This window comes from Sarcophilus harrisii, chromosome 4, assembly GCF_902635505.1.
Source record: "Sarcophilus harrisii chromosome 4, mSarHar1.11, whole genome shotgun sequence".
In the NCBI taxonomy this organism is placed as follows: domain Eukaryota; kingdom Metazoa; phylum Chordata; class Mammalia; order Dasyuromorphia; family Dasyuridae; genus Sarcophilus; species Sarcophilus harrisii.
In genome coordinates this window covers 319,920,645-319,943,408 of record NC_045429.1, presented here as the reverse complement: position 1 = coordinate 319,943,408, position 22,764 = coordinate 319,920,645, and the positions used below count along the sequence as shown (strand labels likewise).

General features: G+C 36.2%; 2 protein-coding genes across 6 annotated transcripts in view; one reads left to right on the top strand and one right to left on the bottom strand.

The window, feature by feature from the left end:
- RAB37 (RAB37, member RAS oncogene family) overlaps positions 1–22,764 on the bottom strand; it is a 79,814-nt gene that overhangs the window by 39,716 nt on the left and 17,334 nt on the right. The window lies entirely within an intron of this gene.
- Positions 752–14,744, top strand: CD300LF (CD300 molecule like family member f). Of its 4 annotated transcripts, none has more exons than XM_023502509.2 (7): positions 752–907; positions 4,254–4,592; positions 5,861–5,894; positions 8,936–9,048; positions 11,509–11,531; positions 12,548–12,697; positions 14,427–14,744. In XM_023502509.2, the coding sequence occupies exons 1-7, from the start codon at positions 796–798 to the stop codon at positions 14,568–14,570; spliced, it is 915 nt and encodes a 304-aa protein (XP_023358277.2). In that variant the 5' UTR covers positions 752–795; the 3' UTR covers positions 14,571–14,744. The 4 variants fall into 4 exon arrangements, with proteins under 4 accessions (XP_023358277.2, XP_023358278.2, XP_012403936.2 ...); XM_023502510.2 differs by lacking the exons at positions 5,861–5,894; positions 14,427–14,744 and adding exons at positions 7,661–7,760; positions 13,038–13,762; XM_012548482.3 differs by lacking the exon at positions 5,861–5,894 and adding an exon at positions 7,664–7,760 and having other exon boundaries at positions 754–907.

Here is a 22,764-nt window from a genome sequence, read left to right as displayed (position 1 = left end):
GTTATACAAGAGAGAATTTTAATACAAGAGAGAAATAGAAATAATAATTTCTCCACCAATAATATTTTGTTGCAAGAGTTAAAACTTCTCTCAGAAAAGTTCTCTTAGATATTTTTCTTTCCTTTAATGCAGTATTTTATTTCCTCTCAAATACATGTAAAAACAAATTTCAAGATTTGTTTTTAAAATTGAATTCCAAAAGAAAATACCATTGAGAAAAAAGAAAAAATAAATAACACACACACACACACACACACACACACAAACACAAAAGAGTAAAAAAAAATGAGTTCCAGATTATCTCCTTTCTTCCCCATCCCCCTCACAGTGAGGGCAAGCAATTTCATATAGGTTATGTACATGTAATCATGCAAAACATATTTCCAAAATTGTTAGACCTTTTTTTCTATGTCCCTTTCATAATCTCTTTCCTGCTTTCACAGTTAATATAGACTCTGTAAAGATCCTAAGCCCTATTAAAGGTAGAAAATGGTTTCTATTGTCTCTGGGATGGTATTATAGAAATATAGATTGCCTAGAGCCAAAAAGAACTTTAAAGATTATCTAGTATCATTGTACACCCCGCTTTAACAGATGAGGAAACTGAGATCCATTAATTAATTTGAGGGGGGTTGACCATTTCTAATATTAGAAAACACACTTGGTACAAGTTCTCACCGCAACTAAGCACTTGACATTCCCTTGTTGTCTCACTCTCTTGGTTAATACATTTCACCCCTTCACCTTCTTCCTCTTTTGTTTTTGTTTCTAAATATGAAAGGAATAAGGAAGTAGATGAGAGATGAAACAGTTAAAAAGCAGAAAATTCTAGTATATTGCCATATTGAGACACTGTACTATGAAAAGAGAATGTATCTGCTGTCAGTCCTTCTCCTTTGGCTCCCAGGTAAGTGGCAACTGATTCTCCAAGCATAGGAAAAGATCTGGCAAGATTAGTTGCTGGCACAGAGATGATAGAGACCAAGGCACTGGAAGAAAATACTGAAAGGAAATTGTGTAGCTAGTGTGTGTTTATGCATGTGTGTAAAGGAGAACTTTTCCTATGCTTGTATGTAGATATGTGTATTATATATGTGAGGGTATATAAATGTGTATAGGAGAGCTTTTCCTATGCTTGTATGTATATATGTAATGAGTATAAGTATATGTATGAGAGTATATAAATAGCACCTACACATGTATACATATAAATAAGTAGACTATCTATCCCAATGTTCTCTTTTAGAATTGCTTTTGAATGACTTTAGGATTGCTTCTCCAGGAAAATCCTTGCACTACCACTTCAATTAATCAACTAATCATTCTTCAAATATTTATTATCTATTATATACTTATTACAATCGCCATTGAAAATTGTACATTTACTGAAAATCAAATGAACTTTCCATAGAACAACTGTGCTTAGCCAACAGCTGACTACTGAAAAGGAAACCAAGAGTTGTATATTGCATACAGATATCAAAGAATGAGTAAAATGTATTCTCTGTTGAGTCCGTGAATATATTTCTTTTGTTAGTTTCAACAGTCTATGAAAGTAAGAAAAAACTTTGGGGAAGAAGGGAATGTGGGTGAGGGATTTGAAAGAAGGAAAGATAGAATTTGCCAGGTGGGGACTACAGGTGATTCTTTGGCTATATCATTTATTCTCTCTGGGCTCATTTGTAAAGGAAGACTGTTGGATTAGATGCCTTCTGAAACCTCTTTCTCTTCTACAATCCCAAGAAAGGTGCGTAAGAAACTCAGCAAAAATAGATTGGTTAAAAAGGAGATCATCTGCGGTAGAGAAAGAGGAAGAGAGAATCATAATTAGGAACAAAGAGGATTGCAAGAATTGAAGGGGGTAAAATTGTTATTTCCACTATTGTGTTATAAGAAAGGATGAAGGGTAGCCTCAGGGGGAAAAAAAAACCCTTCCTGAGAAGACTTGTATGAACTGATACAGAATGAAATTAGTAGGACCAAGAGAATGATTTATAATATAATATATTATATGCAATATAATATATATCTTTTTAAAAACTCAACTTTGAAAGACTTAGTGACTGATTATCAAAATAATTGATATCAATTTCACAGAACTCATCATGAAATATGTTACCTACTTCCAAATAGAGAGCTAATATATTCAGAATGCTAACTGAAACATATTTCTTTTCCTTCTTCCCTCCCTTCCTCCCTCCTTCCCTTCCTCTCTCCCTCTCTTCTTTCTTTCCTTCCTTCCTTCCTTCCTTCCTTCCTTCCTTCCTTCCTTCCTTCCTTCCTTCCTTTTCTTTTTTTGGGGGTGGGGGGAACATATCTAATGCTAAAATTTGTATTGCATGACTATACTTATTTGTGACAGATTTTTTTTCTTGCTTTCTCAGTGGGGAGAGTAGGGGAAGAAAATTTAGAACTGAAAAATAAAAAATAATAGAATTTTAAAAAATGTTATTCCTAAAGAAATGGAGACTCCATAGAAAGGAAATAATGCAGTTGTAACAAATCCAGAAGAGAAATTCTTTAATGATATTATAATTAAGTACATTTATTCAAAGAATGTTATCTAAGTACCTATCTTATAGAGGCATTTTGCTAAAAACCAGGAGTTCAAATCCCACCTCTATCACTTATTGATTCTGTGATTATCCAGAAATAATTTCTTTCTTTTGAGCTTCAGTGTCCTCATTTGTAAAATGGAATGATAATAGGTCCTACCTCACTGGGTTATGTTTTTTATTTTATTGGACTGAATCTATGAGACAGTATGGTAGATTAAATAGAAAGACAACCTTACATTCAGGAAGAGATTAAATTTTGACTCCATATGCTAAGCTTATAAAAAGTCTAGTATTGTTCTCTTACTTGATCCCAAGAGTTCCAAGTTCCCAGATTAACTCTTATTGAAGAAACATTTTCTCTTTAGAGTAAGAAATGTATTCTCCTTCATTCTTGCTTTATTTGTAAGCTCTAAATAAAATGTCTCTCCCAGTTTAGCATTTTTTTGGAAACCCTGGAAAGCAATCAGGGTTAAGTGGCTTGCCCAAGGTCACACACAGCTTAGTGTTTGAGACCTTATTTGAACTGAGGTCCTCCTGACTCCAGGACTGGTGCTCTAATCCTGGCTCCCTAGCTGCCCTTAGCTTATCATTTCCATAGACCATCAGGGTTTATAATAGGTAAGTGAGTCCTAAATTAAAAACAACACATCCTCCTCTTAAGTTTCTTCCCCAAACTAGGTTATATATACAAATATTTATTAAATGCACACTGCAAGAAGAACACCGGGATATGAGAAAGGGTAGAGTTGAAAATAGAGAGGGGAAAGTGTGTGGAGTATATCTCAGGGCCTTTTAAATGAATGCAGTCTCCTTTGGGGGTGGCGTTAAACCTGAATGAATCAGGAGTACTATGCATTGGAGGAGTCATTTCCAAAGCAGCAGGGTAGCATATAAGGCATAAGCCCAACCCTATTCAATGAGATGAGCCTCAAGGACCCTTGAGTTCTTCATAGTCAGCAAGCATTTATTAAGCTTCTTCTATGTGCCATCACTGTACTAAGTGATGGTAATGCAAAAATAAAATAAAATAAAAGCTAAGTCCCTGACCTCAAGGAGCTCATATTTTAATGGAATGAGGCAGCATGCAAGCAATTATAGACAAATAAGGCATACATAGGATAAGTTGAAGGCTATCTTAATGGGAAGGCAATAGATTAAAAATCAGGAAAAATTTCCACACCATCTCCAGGATTCTCTTGGGAAATATCTACTTTCTGATTGGGCCACCTAGAGATACAATAATGATAGTAACAACAACAGCTATGTAGTGTTTTACACATGTAATTCATTTGAGTCTCAGAACAACACTGTGAGATAGATGCAATTATATTATTATAATTATATCTATTGAGGAAACTGAGACATAGAAAGATGAAGTAAATTGTTCAGGGTCAAATAGCTATAGAGTATCTGAGATGGGATTTGAACTCAGGTTCTCCTCATCTGAAGATATAGACTTTTCCCATTGATCCATTTAGCTACTTCTGTTAATAAATCATTATCTTCTTCTAATTTATGTTTCTAAATATTAATTTTCTTGCACACTGAGGCCATTCTAATGTCTATGCTTCTTTGCCAATCTACTTTAGTTTGAATTAAGAGAGCTCACGGCTCCTGCAGGAAACTGTACTCAAGGGCTGTTCTTAGTTCAATGGTTTTAGTCCTGAAATGAGATATTGAGTTTATATTTTTCAGGTTGTTTCTCCAACAGAGAAATCATAAAGGGCCTAACACACGTGGAATTTGAAGAAAATAGTTTGGGGATTATAAAATGTCAATATGCCTCAGGATGGGAGAACTACGTGAAGTGGTGGTGTCGAGGATATGACTGGTATTCTTGTGAAATTCTTGTTAAAACCACAGAACCAATGAGAGTGAGTGATCGTGTGTCCATCCAGGACAATGCCACAGCACTCACATTCACAGTGAAAATAAAAAACATCAGAAAAAAAGATGAAGACTTCTATTGGTGTGGGATTGAAAGGACAGCAGCAAGTGATCATGGATTCCAGATCAAAGTAACTGTTGTCTCAGGTAGGAGACTCTTATTGTATGAGGGTGAGATGTTGGGACTCTGGGATGGAGAAAGAATGACTCTCCCCTCCTCTGTGCCATAAAACTGCTGGACCTGTACAAACCCAGTGTTCCTTCCCTCAGTGGCAGGCTGAAGGGTCAGTTTTAGGGGGATCCAGAGAAGATGGGTTCATATCTGTGTTTATATATAAATCCTTTGGTGTCCTGGGCCTCTTACTGTGTCCTCATAGCCCTTAGAGGGCTTGGATAAAATTAAGATTCTCACTAAGAAATAGTCCCTGGGACTCAGTTCCTGACCCTATGTTAGGACCCCTCTCTAGAACAATGAAGGCTATTTTGGGGGGTGTTATGTGTTTGGGAGGATCATGCCAAATGCACGTTATATCTGGAGAGAAGGAGAGGAAGAAAAGCTCCAGTACTGAAGCAAGAGATTAAAAAAAAGCTAGAGAGATGACAGAGACTCTGTCCCATATCTCTAAGAATTCATGTTCCATGGGATTACCAGTTGCCAAAGCTTCTTTAGTATTTGTTCTGTCCTTGTCTTCCTTTCATCCCCCTATCAACCCCAGAATGTGAAAGACTTAGACACCAGCATATTGTAGTGTACAAGGTGTGGCAGGTTGAATTGATTGGATTTACTTTGTGGTGTAATTTGAGGGTCCCTAATTTAAAAACATCTCCCCCCTCCACAATGGTGATTAATTCCTTTGTATTTTGGGTTATTTGTTCCCAGCCCTTTTGTAATTTCCCTGACATTTATGTCAAAGGTAATGTAGGCTTGATGAGGGGGACCATTTGTAAGTCACTCCTCCACATTCTCATCCTCATCCTCAGCTTTAGAATAGTCCAGGAAGTTATGTTTGACTATTATCAATTAATAAAATTGCAGCCTCTTTCTCATAAACTTGCTGAATAAACTAGAGAAACCTTTTCCAATAGCTGTTCATCTCTATATGTTAAATCCCTTAATTTCTTATATTAAATAAATATTAAATTAATGAATATATAATTTATTAACAAGAGCAATAACAAAACAAAGGCATAGCTAAATCATTTATAATATTTTGGCTTTGAGAAAGGTCACAACCAGAGTAAATTCAAACATTCACCATAATATTAGATGCTTTCACTTCTGGAGACAAAATTCTGTCATTTAGTTCACTTAAGATATGGATTAAAATTTATCAAGAATTCTCTCCATATTTCTCTTCAAGAAAAAAGTCTTGAATAAAGTGTATTTTGATCTTTTTTCTTGCTTCTCTCTTCAGCCATCACAGATAGCAGCCTCTCCAGAATTACAGGGTAAGCTCAAAGTTCCTTACAGAATCTTCATAGAATTTTTGTTTCTTCATATAAGGCAGTTCAAAAAGGAAATTCCTGCTAATCTTTTCTCTCTAGATTGGTTATCTATGTTATATTAATTCGGTGGTTGTTTTATGCTCCAAGGTCACCCCAACCAAAGACTATAAACTCAGTGACTTATACAGTTTGTTCTCTCTTCTCCACAGATTCCTCATAGATTCAAGTTATATATTTTAATTTTATTAGAGAAAAGTATGTCATAGAGAATTACAATTATAACTTTAAACTGTCATTTTAAATTTCCATTTCCCCCCTCCCTATGTTCCATCTGACTTTTAATAATATAGTATTTTTAGTCTCTCTGGCATGGCTTAGCAAAGCAGCTTATATATATATGTATGTATATATAGAGAGACATATATATAAATGTATATATGTAAATATATACATACATACAAACTGCTTATATATGTATATATACATACATATGTGTATATATATATATATGTTTCAAAGATTTCATTAAATTCTTTTCACTAGGAATATTTGAAAGTTCTACATCTATTAGAGATTTGTTTCCCACTCTCCTTCCCTGAACCCCCAATTATATTTCATTTAGCAGAGTAAATGATTCTTGGTTGTAAGCCTTTATCTTTTACCTTTTGGAATATTATAAGATTTTCTTTTCTTTAAAATAGTTGGTGCTAAGTCTTCTCTTGTTCCCAACTGTAGTCAACTGGTTCTTGGATTCTTTCTTTCTGCCTCTTTATAGTATTTTTAAACTCTAGATTTTAGTTATGATATTCCTGGATATTACAGCTTGGATTTTCATTATAGGAAGTGGTCAATGGATTACTAATATTCAATTTGTTCTCTATAATAAAACTGAGCAGTAAGTCTTTTTTAAAATTATTTTTCAAAATATGCTGCCCTAATTTTTTGTTTAGTCATTCCCCCCCATAAGTTTGATGATTCATAAATTATCTCTTCTTGACTTGTTTTCTGAGTAAGTTTTAAAATAAGGAAATATAATATCTTCCCCTTATCTTTTGACTTTGTTATGATATTTCTTTTTGTCTCATGGTATTATAGAGTTATATTTTTTCCATTCAGTTTTTCAGAGAGACTGCTACTTGAGTAAGATTTTCCACTTTTTCTTCTAATCATTCATTCTCCTTTTAATATTTTCTTTTTGAAGTTTAATTTCATTTATAATTTCTTTTCTTTTGAAAAAATCTCTTGCTTCAGTTCTGGACTGGATAGAAGTGCTTCTATTCCTCTCCCCAGTACCACTACAATCATTGGTCTTTTGGGGGTAAATCATTTATTGGGGAGGGAATTGCAAAGGAGCTTAGTTTGTATCTAATCTTTCACACTGACATCTTAATCAAAATTCATAGATAATTTATATAAACCAAAAGCTATTCAAGTGAATTGTTTTTATTTTTGTTTTGAGAGAATGAGACACACAGAATGAGGACCCCAGGCACCAATGAGAAACTTCCTACACTTTTGCCTAGAGTTAGTCCTGATCCTGAAAATGTGAGTTTCAGTTTCTCCACACTACCTAGTGCACAGAAATCTCTGGCTGCGTAAGAACATTGGGTGAATGTTATTAATAAAGCCTACTCCATTGATTTGTTGAGTGGCTTAAATAGGAAGAGAGCTTCACCAAAGTGGCCCCCAACACCAGATTCTTTGAGAGCTCAGAGGCATTGTGTTGGTTATCAGACAGTGGCAATTGACCTGGCTTGTATATTTATCAGTAGTCCCCAGGAGAACCACCACTACCAGAAACACAACTACAACTGTGACAATAAGCACAGGAAACATCACAGGAACAAAAAACAGCTACTCTTATGAAAGGTAAGGGAAACTGGTAAAATTCAACCCCCAAATATAGTGCTAATAGATACCCAGATCAAGCCCTTGCCAAATGTATATCTATTATAATATAATCTTCCCCATGGAAGACTGAGCAATCATTGATTCCTTTGACAATTTGCTGTTACTTGCTCTGGGGTAGGAGACTGAATATTCTTTGTATCCCTTCTTTGTGAAGGGCTATGGAAGCAGTAAATGCATTTTTGTTTTGTTAGAGTTGCTTTGATAGGGTCTCTCCTTCTTTCTACCAACTCCTGATTGGTTGGTAGCAACTTGTGATGTCCACAATATTATTATTTTTAATTTTTTTTTTTTTTTGCTGAGGTAATTGGAGTTAAGTGACTTGCCCAGGGTCACACAGCTAGTGAGTGTTAAGTGTGTGTGAGGTCAGATTTGAACTCAGGTCCTCCTGACTTCAGAGCCAGTGCTCTATCCACTGTACCACCTAGCTGCCCCCACACGTTATTATTTAGTACCATTATGAGCTTCTATCTTTATCTCTTGACTGCTGTGTTAGTTCTTCTAAATGTAAGCTTCACTAATGCCTGGTTCACTAGGAACCACTAGTGAAAAGGAAATGCCTTTTCACTAAATTCAGAAAACTAGAATTATTTGTAGAAACTGAGATTTAATAAAGAGGTAGCAATTTTTGTCATTGGACATCTCCCTAGTTTCAAACATCACCATTCCACCCAAGTATGATCTGGTGAAGTACAATTGAAAGGTTGGATCTGGAGTCAGAAGATGTGAGATTGAATCCATCTCTGCTTTTTACTACTTGTATGATCCTGGGCTAATCATTCTACTCTTTCTGGGCCATGGTTTCTCCTTGATGAAAGAAGAAGGTTGAGGGGCAGCTAGGGGGTGCAGTGGGCAGAGCACCAGCCCTGAAGTCAGGAGGACCTAAGTTCAAATCTGGCCTCAGATACTTAAAACTTCCTAGCTGTGTGACCCTGGGCAAGTCATTTAACCCAAATTGCCTCAGCAAAAAAAAAAAAAAAAAAAAAAAGAAGAAGAAGAAGAAGAAGAAGAAGAAGGTTGAATAAGGTGATATCTGTTTTTTCCATCTCTAAATCTAAGATTCTATAGTTCATGTCAATTATTATGTACTTCCAGAGGTAAGCATTCCTTTAATTGGACTTTTCTTTTCTTTCTAGACCTAAAATCACAGATCTCCTTGTCCTACTGCCCATCATCTTTGGTATTTTATTGATAATATTGGTGGGAGCCTCAATTCTGGCTTGGAGAATGCTCCTGAGACAGAGGAAAGGTTAGGAGACAGCCCTGAGTATGTGGGTTGGGGGAGAAGATGAGAAAAGTGATTCTTTTCTGGGATCTCTACACATTTTTATAAGGTTGAGAGAACCTATGGGTGGGGACCGTCTCTAAAGTTGAAATGCATGAAGAATTTATTGATATGAGAGGAGTATATGTGGGAAAATGAGGCATAAAAAGGATAGCAATAAAGCAGTTTTTAAAGTTGAAATGCAGCTTCTAAGTTGAATGCAAAAGCTAGAAGAGTTCATTGTATATGGGTCTTGAAGTAGATAATAAAGGGAAGTCGTAATATGCTATTCAAAACTCTAATTTAGATATGGTCATTGATTCTAGCCCAATGGAAATATGCAGTGTAAATTTGAATAATGTAAAACTCAGGGATTCACTACTGGTACTAATCCAGATCTGGTCACAGGTGATCTTTTCTATTTCTCCATTCACCACATCACCAGATAATTATTTCCCTGAGTTACTATCCAAGGAATTGATTCCTGCACCTTGGCAGGAAACCAGGGTCAGATGTCTGGGGCCCTGGTTATATAGTTTCTGTTCTTTTTTTCCCCTAGTGTATTTTCCATTTGAGCTCTGAGCAATAAAGAAATTGTCTTAAGTGCACTTACCATACAATCTAGTAAATTTTATAAGAAAACTCAGGAAAATAGAGTAGAGTTAGATGTAAGATTTAAACATAAATTACTATGTGGGGAGTATATCTCTGTGTTTATATATGATTGCGTTTATGTATATATGTTTGTATATATAAACATAATTATAATATATAATTAATATATAGATATATAACATATGTCATGCACGTATATGTATACATAATGTGCATTATGTAAATAAAACTTACCACTCACTCTTTTATCTTACCCTTTTCTAAGCAATCTTGCTCAATTTCTGTGAGCAGGAGCTCTGTAATTTTTCACTTGTGTTTGGGAATGATATACATCTTCTATTCTGCATCCAGACTGGGAGGACCGATCATCATTGAAGGATCTTCCCTCCTTCTCCCTGACTGGAAAATAACCCTTATCTCATAATACTGTACTCTTCTTTCATAAGGAGTCAGTTTTCTATTTCAGACTGATGGGAATTGCATAATTTTCCTGTCTAGTTCCACTTCCACATTTTCGTATTTCACACTTTGCTCTGGATGATTCTCAGAATCTGCCTATGGTAATCAGTTCCATCTGTATCTTATTGCTCAATGGTGATAGAAGAGAAATGGGAGGATATCTCCCTACCTTTAGATAGAAAGAGGCCCAGGGTATTTAAGCACTTAGTTATACAGAGAGAAATCGGGGGACTTAAAACCAGAACCCAGATCACCTAGTCTTGCAAATTCATCCAATGATGTTTTAGGAAGTAATGAAGAGAGAAAAGTATTTCTTAAAGAAAATTATAATATTATTTAGGATTGGAAAAATCTCACTTAAAAAACAAACAAACAAATCCAAAAACCTTTGTAATCTTGGGGGAGGGTTTCTGGCACCAAGGGTGAGAGGCTGATGGGTGAGACAAAGAGAAGGTAGGATCAGGTGAGTAGAAAGGGGATGTAGGAAGAATGAGGAGTAGATTGTCTTAAGCTTATATATTTTGAGATATAAGACTCTTTGGTAATAAAAGTTTTATAGATGGGTAAAAATTATTCATTTTGAAATACTGGTATAGATTAATTGTTCTTAGGCTTTGAACAAACCCACATAAGTTTTAACTCCAGCTCTTTCACTTACTAGCTGAGCAGTCTTGGACACATTAAATAAATAACCTCTTAGAATTTCAGTTTCATTATTTATGTTAATAGTGCTACAGTTAGGTTATATAGTGGGTAGAGCCCTGAACTCATGAGGATCTGAGTTTAAATCTGGCCTCAGACAATTATATTACTTTTCTCTTAGAAGAGGTAGTATCCAGTGGTGCATTGGTAAATATTTAATAACTGGCTCTCCAGAAGAAAAAATAGCACAGCATTCTGTTTAGATTTATCTGCATTAATAACATTTTCTCTATTAATTTCTTGAGGACCTACTGAGATTATCAATAAAACATTAAATCAAACCCTGATTCATAGGGTGTTTTTTTTATGATTTCTGAAGTGTAAATTTAAACTGAAAATTTTATATTCTGCTCTTTGAGCAGTCCAATTTAAGTTGGTTCCGGTATATCCTTGACAATATCTTTCCCATCATCTGAGATACCTTTCCTAATTCCTAGGGTTGTCTGGACAAAGAGGGTTGTAGGATTTAGAAGTGGAGGAAGAGTAAAGGGGGTCCTTAGAGATCAATTAGCTCAACACTCTCATATGAATGAGAAACTAGGCAAAATGCTTTGCAATCATAAATTGCTATATAAACACCAATTCTCTAGTCTCTCTTGCCCTTCCCTGTGAATGATGAGGAATCATTTATCGAGACTTCTAACTCTTGGTTGTTTTTATCCCTTTTAGAAGCTGAAAAACTTGCTGAGCAGGTAAGAAAGGCTTCACTTGTCATGGGGTTGGGAGAAAAAGCCCCTCCATTGCAAAAGCTTTCATGTAGATTGAATTCAGCAGAGAATATTGGGTATGCTCTGTATAACCCACCAGGAAGGGCATTCTAACTGTACTGCAGAGAGCACAACTCTGTTGGGATAGGTACATTGTCTGAATGACAAATATATACAAAAGATTATTTTATGAAGAATTCACACATGGCAAGTGCTCACAAGATCATCAGAAAAAAGTAATACCAGAACATTATCAAGGTCTCTCTTACAACTTTAGAATTGGTTCTATGACATGGGAGACACTAGTATAGGACTGCCTAGCATGGAGGGCCCTCATTAGAGAAGGAGCTGTGCTCTATAAGTAAAGCAGAATTGAATTAGCTCAGAAGAAACTCAAGATGCCCAAAGTTAAAGTAGCCACCCCAAATGTTCATAGGGACTATTTGTGTTGGACCTTGGCAGAGCATCCCAAGCTTGTATTGGTCTGATCAGCTAGTCGGACACACTGTCACTCAACTCTAAGATAGTAATGTCATTTTGTCCTCTTTGAGAATGAAAGACAACTTACCAACCAATCAATCAATCAATCATAAAGGTCATATATATATATATATGCTCTAAGGACTGACCTCTCATTGACCAGTCTCACATTATGCAAATATTTGCCCTATCTTATGAGGAGGAAATTGAAGATTTGCAAAGCTCACAGTTGTATTTGGAGAAAGTAGCTTTGTCAAGGAAGACCAGGAGAATCAGTAGGAATTATGAGACGATTACCCAAACATTCTCTGAATTCAAAATGGGGATGGGGCAGAATCTTATGGTGATAAAGTGGGGGTGCAGGTGGTGAGAGGTGTTGTGATACTGTAGCAATAATTACAAGTGGGAAATTTTCACGGAAGAGAAGTCTGTCAGAAAAAAAAGGAACTTGTGGTCAATTAAAAGTGGGCTCATTTACGTGGAACTGGGTTATCTATCTAGAACATTCAAATTTTCAACAGGAATCCCAGCCAACACAGGAAGATATTTGTTATATACAACTGAACTTGCATGGAAAGACATCCCCTTTAAATTCTCCAGACAGAAAGACTTTTCTTGAAACCTCCACCAGAATCAATAGCATCCACCAGGAAGTGGAATATGTCACTATGGTATGTGCTAAAGAGGATCTGTTGTGTTTTAAATTCAAATCCTAATGCTAAAGGGTACAGAGCACTTATTTCAGAGGTCAGATGTAGATTACCCTACACATGATCTAGTTCAAGCCTCTTATTTTTACAAGTGTAAAGACTAAGTCGCTGGGAGATGAAATAACTTCTAGGAATCATAGAATCTGAGTCAAAAGAGTTTTTAAAAGTTCAACACATTGTTGTTCAGTCATTTCAGTGTGTCCAACTCTTTGTGATCCCATTTGGGGTTTTCTAGGTTAAGATACTGGAGTGGTTTGCCATTTCCTTTTCTAGCTCTTTTTTTTTTTTTTTTTTTTTACAGATGAGGAAACTGAGGCAAACAGGATGAAGTGACTTGGCTAGGGTCACACAACCAAAAAAATGAGTCTTTTCTGACTCCAGGTCTCTATATATGCACCACCCAGCTTTTCTATTCCAACCTATGTTTAGGAATAAGTCCAACTCATATCCTCTACAAAATCCCCATGTGGTCATCTAGCCTTTGCTTGGCAAACCCTACCAATGGTGAACTCAGTGATCTCCTGAGATAACCCATCCCAATTTGCTTAATGATTCCCCCCCTCCCCATTAAAACTAAATATTCCTCTCTGCAACTTTTATCCATTGCTCCTAGGATTATATTCTGGGGTCAAGCAGAAGAAGTTGAATATCTCTTTCAAATATTTGAAGACAACTCTATTGTTCCTCACCTCCCAAATCTTTCCCTACGCCAGATTAAAAATTCCCATTTCTTTCAATTTATTTTCACATGGCATGATTCCAAGACCCTTCAATGCCCTGGTAATTGCTCCTCTCTCTGGACGCTCTGCCTGCTTTTCAATGTCCTTCCTGAAATGTATTGTCTAGAACTGAACACAATACTCCAGTTAGGGTATGTCCAGAGAAGAACCTAATAGGAAAATCTTCTTCTCAATATTGTACTTCAATGAAGCTAAAGATAATTTTAGCTTTTTAGTTTTCCAGATCACACTATTTTCTCATAGTATATATATAAATCCTTATCTCCTCCCTGATAATTTTCTTTTAAAAGATATTTAATTTTTTTCTATTAAATAGTATATTTTCCAATTACATGTAAAGATAATTTTTGACATTCAGTTTTTGATAAAAAAAATTTTGAGCTTCAAATTTTTTCCCTCCTTTCCCCTCCTTAAGATGGTAAACAATTTGATATAGCATATAAAACATATCCCTCATCTTTATTTAAAAAAAATTAATACTACTTTATTTTTCCAATTACATTCTTTATTTTTACTTTACTCTTTTGTGAGGCAATTAGGGTCAAGTGATTTGCCCAGGGTCATACAGTTAATATTAGGGAAATAAGGCCAGATTTGAGCTGAGGTTCTCCTGATTTCAGGGTCAGTGCTCTATCTACTCTACCATCTAATTGTCCCTCTTTAATTCCTTTTAAATTTGAAGTCAAGTTGTCCTATTTTTTCTTACCTCTCTTTACTCTTCCTACTTCTTCTCCCTGCCTGGAGTCATTGGCTCTGGAAGTCAGTGGGATAAATTGAAGAGTCTTGAATGCTCACAAATATCTATGTTATCATAATGTAAGAAGGAGTTATTGGACTTTTCCTCTGTTTCTTTTGACTCTTTATTTGACCATGACCCAGATCTAACATTATTTCCATTCCATTTCTTTCCCTGTCAAGCCTCTCTCTGACTGTTTTGATTTGTTTTGCAGGGTTCTATCAAAAGAGAGGATATAACCTACGCTACCCCATTTCTGAATACCCCCAACCAGGACTTAATATACAGCAATATGCAATCTCTGATCACTCACTCTCACCCAGAAAATCCTACTGAGAATACTGAATACAGCTTGTAAGAGAAGACTTAGTTTCTCCCTTAGTATCTTTTTCTCAGATCTTAGCTCTGACTTACCTTTCTTCCTGATTGCTCCTTCTTCATTTCTTCCTCCTCCTCCTCCTCCTTCACCTTCCCCTCCATCCCCACCCCAAGGATATATACTATGGCCTCTCGCTAAAGAACATGCTTATTCTCTTCTCTGGGCAAAAACAATTGGAAATTGAGGAGATGCCCATCAACTGGAAAATGGTTCAATAAAGTGTGGTGTGTGTTTATGATGGAATATTATTGTTCCCTAAGAAATGATGACCAGGATGCTCTTAGAAAAAACAACCAAGCAACCAGATCTGGAAAGTCTGCCATGAACTCAAGCAAAGTGAAATGTACTGTATACAAAGTAATAGCAATGTCCTGGAGTAATCAGCTATAAATGACTTTGCTATTCTCAGTAGTACAATCATCCACAACTGCTCTGAAGTATTTAGGATGAAAAATCCTAGCCATTCCCAGAGAAGGAACTGATTGTGTTTGAATACAGAGTGAAGCTAATTTGAACTTTCTCTCTTTCTCTCCCTTCCCTTCCCCTCTCCTCTCTTCCCCTCCCCTCCTCTCCTCTCCTCTCTTTTCCCTCTCTCTGTCCCTCTCTTCTTTTTCCCTTTTCCTGTCCCTCTCTCTGTCCCTCTCCCTGTCCCTCTCTGCCCCCCTCTCCTTTCGCTCCTCCCACTCCCATTTCTTCTTAATTGTTTTTGAGGGTTTTTATTTTCATTAGTATGGGAGATCTTTTTTTGTTGTTGTTCACAACTTAACTTTTATGGAAATGTTTTACGTAACTTCACAAATAGTTTTTCAATTAGGGGTGGGGATAAAGAAGACAACCTATAACTCAAAAATGTTAAAAAAAACAAATGTAAAAAAGTTAGTTTTGAATATAAATGGAAAAATATTAAATAAATTAAAAAATTAAAAATAAAGATTATGCCTAACCAGGGGATTCTAATTGATCTCATGTACTCTTGGGTGTTGGGGATTGTCATTGTAACATTGTCCAAACTCCGAAGGAGCTTGCCCACTTGATAAGCTTAAAAGAAAAAAAAAACTTCCATTCATTCCCTCTCTCCTTCTTTTTGGAACATATCCTTTGGGACTTAGAAAGCCTTTATCTCCAACTTCTAATGAGGAAAGAGGGGAAATTCCATACTCACATCCACTAACAAGCAATGGCAATTACATACACTCTGCAACAAGAACATAATGGATCTGACATTGGACCTCAAGCCTTTGGCTGGCTCTTCTGCTTTGTGTTTCTTTCCCTAAGCCCAGGAAATTGATCAGTGATCCTGAGATGATGTTTCTACCCTTGGCAAAAGCCTCGTAGATTCAAGACATTGGGAGTCACTGAATCTGCATGCTGATCACGTAGAAGGAAGGGATGACCACAATTTCTTGGAGGAGAGATAACTACTACCAGAGAATACAACAGATAAAAAGATTAAGAAAATCTGTGCCATGTCCAGGCTTACTAAAAGATCAGAATTTGTGTATGATTTAAGTTGCAGAGGCAAGTGAACTATCTGTTCAGCAGTAATCTTCATTTCCTGTGAGATTATATTAATAATTAGGTGTTGTTGTATTATGTTTTAAATATTTGTCAAAGCATATTTAAAGGCATCTTGTGTTTTAACTATTTCTTTTGTGGTGGAAGAAGTAAATAGCTGTCCTATACCTGATCTACTTTTCACATTGAGTACTTTTCTAGAAGGAATTTTATCAATTATTTTTGGGGAAACCCCAGATGTAAGCCATTCATAAGTTTTATCTGAGAGATTTGGAGATTTATTGAGCTAGAAAACATGAGAAAAACTTGATCCCTTCTCTTAAGAGAGTAGATATTTGTAGGACACAACCTAAGTCTTTGCAAGGTCAGACCTAGGAAACATTGATGGATAAAGATTTCCTCTCCTTAGAAGTTGGGGGGCATGAGGTGTGGCTCTTACATAAATGAATCTTTTCGAGTGACTTAGCAATGTGATTCTGTGGGTATGTGAATTCAGTAAGTGAATTCAAACTAGCTATGTGACACTGAGTAAGTCACTTAATCTCTGTCTGCTTCAGTTTCTTCAAGTGTAAAATGGGGATAATAATAACACCTACTGCTCAGATTGTTATGAAAAGCAAACAAAATAACATCTGTAAAGAACTTAGCACAATTCAGGCTAGCATATAGTAGACAATAAATGCTTACTTCCTTTTTATTTCATTAAAAAATGTCTTTGTTATCCTGAAGTTTACAATCAACATCTTAAATATTCCTATATATAAGAAAAGGAGAAAGAGAACATGAATCTATCAAATATAGCTTGGAAAAGCTATTACTTCACTCCAAAGCCACCCTTATTAATGTCTACTTCTGAATCTCCTTCTGTTCCGTTCTGAGCAGAATAAGATCCCATCACTCTTTTCTTCTTTTTTGGAGGAGGCATTATTTTTTATAATCCCTAACTCTCCCAAATCTACCATCCCTTTATTAAAACAAAACAAAATCCTCCATTGAAACAAATAAATAGAGTCAAGCACAACAAACTTACACATTGACCATGTTCAAAAATGGATATTTCAATTTGCCTCTCAAGTCCCTCACCTCTTTCTCAGGAGAGGGTCAATATCATGTTCCATCACTGGTCCTCTAGAATAGTGATTGGTCTTTGCATTGACCAGAATTCTCAGATCTTTCAAAGTTGCTTTTCATTACAACGTTGTACTTATTGTAGAAATTGTTATTCTGGTTCTGCCCACTTTATTTTTCCATGTTTGTCTTCCTAAGTTTCTCTGAATCCATCTTTTTGAAATTTCTTTCTTTCTTCCTTCCGTGATTGGGGTTAAGTGACTTGCCCAGGATCACACAGCTAGCAAGCACCTGAGGTCAGCTTTAAACTCAGGTCCTGCTGACTCTAGGGCAGGCACTCTATCTACTTGGCCATTATTTGCTACAACCAAAAGTACTATTTTAAATATTTTTGCATATTTTTTTATTTGATCTCTTTTGGTTATATGTCTCTTAGTAGTATAGTTATGTCTCTATAAGCACAAATGATTCCATTCCATCCCATCTTCTCTACATCATTGTTCGTCTCTACTCTTTCTAGGGTATGATGTCATTTTATTTTCCAGAATGTTTGGACCAATTCTCTGTTGCTATTAAGGGTCCCAACATTCTCCTAGTCACCCAGGTTCATAATTTAACTATCATCCTTGGTTCCTCACTCTCTCTCATGCGCCATATGCAATCAATTTCTAAGTCCAGTCAATTCTACCTTTGCAACATATCTCATATACATATATTCTATTCTGTTTTCTGACACTGCTACCTCCTTGGTGCAAGCCATCATCACCTCTCTTCTTGATTACTGCTATAGGCTGATGGTGTATTTGCTTGTCTTGTCTCTCTCTATTCCAATTCTTCCTCTCCTTGACTGCCAAAATGCTAATGAACTCCTTTTGTTTTATTTCTTGATTACCAAGATGGTAAAATTTGGATTTAAAGCCAGTCCTCTGAATTTTAATCACTGCATTGATTGTGGTGTCTAAAGTAATTTTACCTTTGGTTTATAATTTATTTTATCTTTCATTTATCTGGACAAATAGATAAACCTATGACATACACATCTGTGTTAGTTACATACCTTTGGCTCCAAAAATGGGGAAAAAATTAGAGGTCAGTGAGGGGAAATATATCACTCTGAAGTTCCAAAGGTTTTCTAATAATAATGTTGCCCAGTATGTGCCAGGCCCTGTGCTAAGCACTTTACAATTATTATCTCATTTCATTCTCACAACTATGAGAGATAGATGCTATTGTTATCCCCTTTTAATTGCAAACAGAAAATAAATGAGGGCAATTTGGGCAGGTCATTGCACTTTCCTGAAACTTATTTTCCCACAACAGTGAGTTGGATTGGATGATCTCTAAACATAATTAATATGTATTAATTTTGGTTAATATTTGTTTCAGTCATTTCCCATTCTTTGTGATCCCATTTAGGGTTTTCTTGGCAAAGATACTGAAATGGTTTTGCCGTTTCCTTCTCTGGCACATTTTTTACAGATAAGAAGATTAAGACAAATAGGGTTAAGTAACTTGCATAGAGTCATCCAGCTAAGAAGTGTCTGAGGCAGTGTCAGTATTCTATCCACTGTGCCACCTAGCTGCTGCTAATGTTGGTGCTAATGTTAGTACTAACTAGAATAAATTTCCAAGGATCTGAGAATTTTGAGTCTACTTCTGTGAACCGAGTGGGATGAGGTCAAAGAAAGGAATGAAGCAAGAAATTATTTTGGACCAAGGGACATCAGAAATCTATTTATTGACCAAAAACAAGTCAAATGGGATTGGTGCTGTTATTGTTCCTTTGTTTTCTAGGAAATGTTTGAATGTACAAATAGCAGTCTAGGAAAACTTTTTAAACAGTTATAAAGAGCCTGGAGGAAAAGAAATTTAGTAAAGACTTGTTAGACAGAATGCAAGAGAAGAAAACGCTAAGTTAATGTTTATGTATCTAGAGAAAGCACATTTTTGGCTAAAAAAGCAATGGGGTGGGGCTGATAGTTAGTGTAGTAGATAGAGCACCAGCCCTGAAGTCAGGAGGACCTAAGTTCAAATTTGACTTCAGACATTTAATGCTTCCTACTTGTGTGATCCTGGGCAGGTCACTTAACCCCAATTGCCTCAGCAAAAAAAAAAAAGTGTGGGGTGGGTGGAGGACCAAGTGAAAAGTAACTGAATAGCTAACCCTAAGGACCAAGAGCAGGGAGTTTGGAATCAGAGGTCATGTGTTCAGATCCTAGCTATTTTTCTTCCTACCTATGTGATCTTATATAAGGGTGGCCTTCAGTTTCCTGATCCATAAAAAAACGATGCTGGGTCCAAGGTCCCTCCTGATCTAAGTTTGTGATTCTTTAATCAATCATAAGATCGTAGAAGCAGAACTAATGCAGTGTTCTAGTTGGCTCAGGGAAGACCCAAGTTGGAATGAATAAAAACCCAGAATAATTATTTCATTGGCACCCTTAAATTCACAATACCATATTTATCTTGAGAGGCAATGTAGTACAGTGAGGAAAGTGCTTCTAAGACTTTGATTTTAAAGTTTCAGTTTAAAGGGGAGCAAATCCTTACCCCCTAAATGTTGGTGAAAAAGTCATGGTAGAATACAAGAAAGTCTTCTGAGTTTGGTTGTTTTCCAGGCCCATTTCATGGATTATAAATGTCCAGATTAAGACACTATTCCTAAGAGTGGCAGGTCAATGTAATGGAGAGAGGACTAGCCTAGGAAGTAGGAGAGAAGGATTTTAGTTTTGGTTCTGTCACTAATTTACTGGCAAGTCTCTTCTCCTTGGGATTTAATTTTCTTTTCTATAAAGTGAAAAGGCTCAAATAGCAGATTTCAAGAGTTTGCTGAGGCCACCTTAAATTGGCTTCCTAGATCCTATCCTTAGATTTTTAATGTGAACATTGCCACCTTGGAAATTGACAAATACTGCAAATCAGGGTCGATTTACTATTGTTTTGTTGATTTGTAGACCTTAGTGTTAGAGAAAATGTTAATAAATAAATAAAACTTAACATTGGATTATGCTTATATTTTTACCTCTAGAAAACAGTTAAACATTTACTAGCATGTACACTTCTGACTGATTCCAATGTCCCTTTAGCTCTGTGTTTTAGCAGTATATGGGATGTTCAGAGAGAGCTAGCACTTCTAGTATGAGGATTTGCTGAGCCCTTTTCAAGATTGTTTATCCACCTTTGGTATTCACCTTTCACCCAACTCTCACCTGTGAGTCCAAGAATCTGTAGCATGTACAACAGCTAGGTAGACACAGATCCTCACAACTGCCTTGAGCCCTGCTGCTCTGTAAGCAGAGACCGAGTCATGCACAAATGACCACAGCTGTCTATATGCTCCCCAACTGCAGAGGATCTGACAATTGATTGTCAGAAATAATTGAAATAAGGAACTTTGTGTATTGCTGATTAACTCTGGGATTATCAGGGAGAGACTTGACCTTGCCATAAGTCCTTGCATTGTTCTAACTTTATTTTGATTTTTATTTGGTCTATTTACTTCACATAAGGTTGTTCAAAATTATGGTGCTAAGACCTTTTAAAGGAAGGCAATTCAAAGATTTGAATAGTTCCAAGAGAAAAAGTGGGGAATGTTATGCCAAAGTTCCCTTTTAAGGTAGTGACCCAGTTTCTCCAATTGTCCTATTTAGTTATTCTGCCTTAGGTTATAACCTTTCCCTCTTAATGTTTGAGATAAAGATTTTATAGACATTCCTTAATGTTTGGCAAAATAAAGGTTTATTCATTTTAGATGTCATTAGAATATCAGTAACCTCCCTCCTTTAGGTTATCCCCACCTAGGTACCTCCATTATGTCATTGTTCTTGTTATTCTATAAAAAGCTTGCTGTCCCGAGATTCAGGGATAGATTCTTTGAGATGATAGTCTCCTCTAGCCCTGGGATCAACATGGATCCATTGGTCCCAGTATTTCTCTCCATTTAATGAACTCTTGAATTGGTTTCTCATCTCTGTCTTACTCAGTTTCTTTGGCATTACAACCCCCATATTTAACAGAGCTCACTCTTTGGATTCTGTGTTCAGCCAGACTCCAGCAAAGAGTTTCTCTTTAGATTACTTTCATCACTTGCAGACTAATCTCATCACTTGAGGATTATTCCCATAGCCTGTAGATTACTTGAGATGCCTGGGAGACTACTCCCCTTTCACTTGCAGATTAATCCCATTTGAGGATTATTCCTATTTTTTGAGAACTAATCTCAACTCCCAAAGGCACATTAATGGGGAGGAGCTGAAATGACACTTGTCTCTTTTTGTTGTTTTTGAATTTCTAACTTCCAATGATATTTGTTTGTTTGCTTTAAGACTATTCCTCTTAATCAAGTCTGACCAGCAACAGACAGACTCACTGTAATTTGATTCTAGAAGACTGATGTCATTTTGGTATTCTTTGGCAACAAAGGACAACAATCTCTATCTTAAGCGTGGAATGTCTTTCTTTTCCTCTTTGCATTTTGAATTTGTTCTCTTTTTTTGTTGTGCCAAAGTTCCATTTTGATGTCCTGACCTAGTTTCCCCATTGTCCTATTTAGTTATTCTGCCTCAGGTTATAACCTTTCCCTCTTAATGTTTGATGAGATGAAGGTTTTATATCTTTAGGTTATAGACATTCCTTAATGTTTGACAAGATAAAGGTTTATCCATTTTAGATATCATTAGAATATCAGTAACCTCCTTCCATTGTGTCATCCTAGGGGCCTCCCCCACCATTAGATTATCCCCACCTAGGTACCTCCCCTACTATGTCATTGTTCTTATTATCCTATAAAAAAGCTTGTTGTCCCAATACTCGGGGCTGAGCTCTTTGAGATGATAGTCTTGTCCAGCCCTGGGACTAACCATGGATCCATTGGTCCCAGTATCTCTCTCCATTTAATAAACTATTGAATTGGTCTCTAATCTCTGTCTTGCTCAGTTTCTTCGGCATTACATTTTGTGGTGTCTCTTCCTGACTCCATTTGGGGTATTCTTGGCAAAATTGCTGGAGTAGTTTGGTACTTCCTTCTCCAGTGATTAAATGGCTTGACTAAAGTCACAGGTGGGAAGTTTCTGAGGTTGGATTTGAACTTCCTGATTCCAACTCCAGTGATCAGTCTATTATCCCACCTAGCTGCCCCACAATATCAAATACATGACCTTTGCAAAACCTTGTATTCTAATTTCCCCCTCTTTCCCTCCACCCCTTCCCCTAGATAACATATAATCCAGTACGTATTAAACCTTGTAAAAATATATGTTAAATCCAAAATAGACATGCATATTTATACAATAATCTTGCTGAATAAGAAAAATCAGATAAAAAAGTAATTAAAAAAAAAAAAGAGAAAAAATAAAATTCAAGTAGACCATAACAAAAAGAGTGAAATTCTATGTTGTAATCCAGCCTCAGTTCCCACAGTCCTCTCTCTGGCTCTCATTATCACAAGATCATTGAAACAGGCTTCAATCATTTGCTTGTTGAAAAAAGTCATGTCCATCCAAATTGATCATTGTATAAAGTTGTTGCCGTGTACAATGATCTCCTGGTTCTGCTCATTTCACTTAGCATCAGTTCATGTAAGTCTTACTAG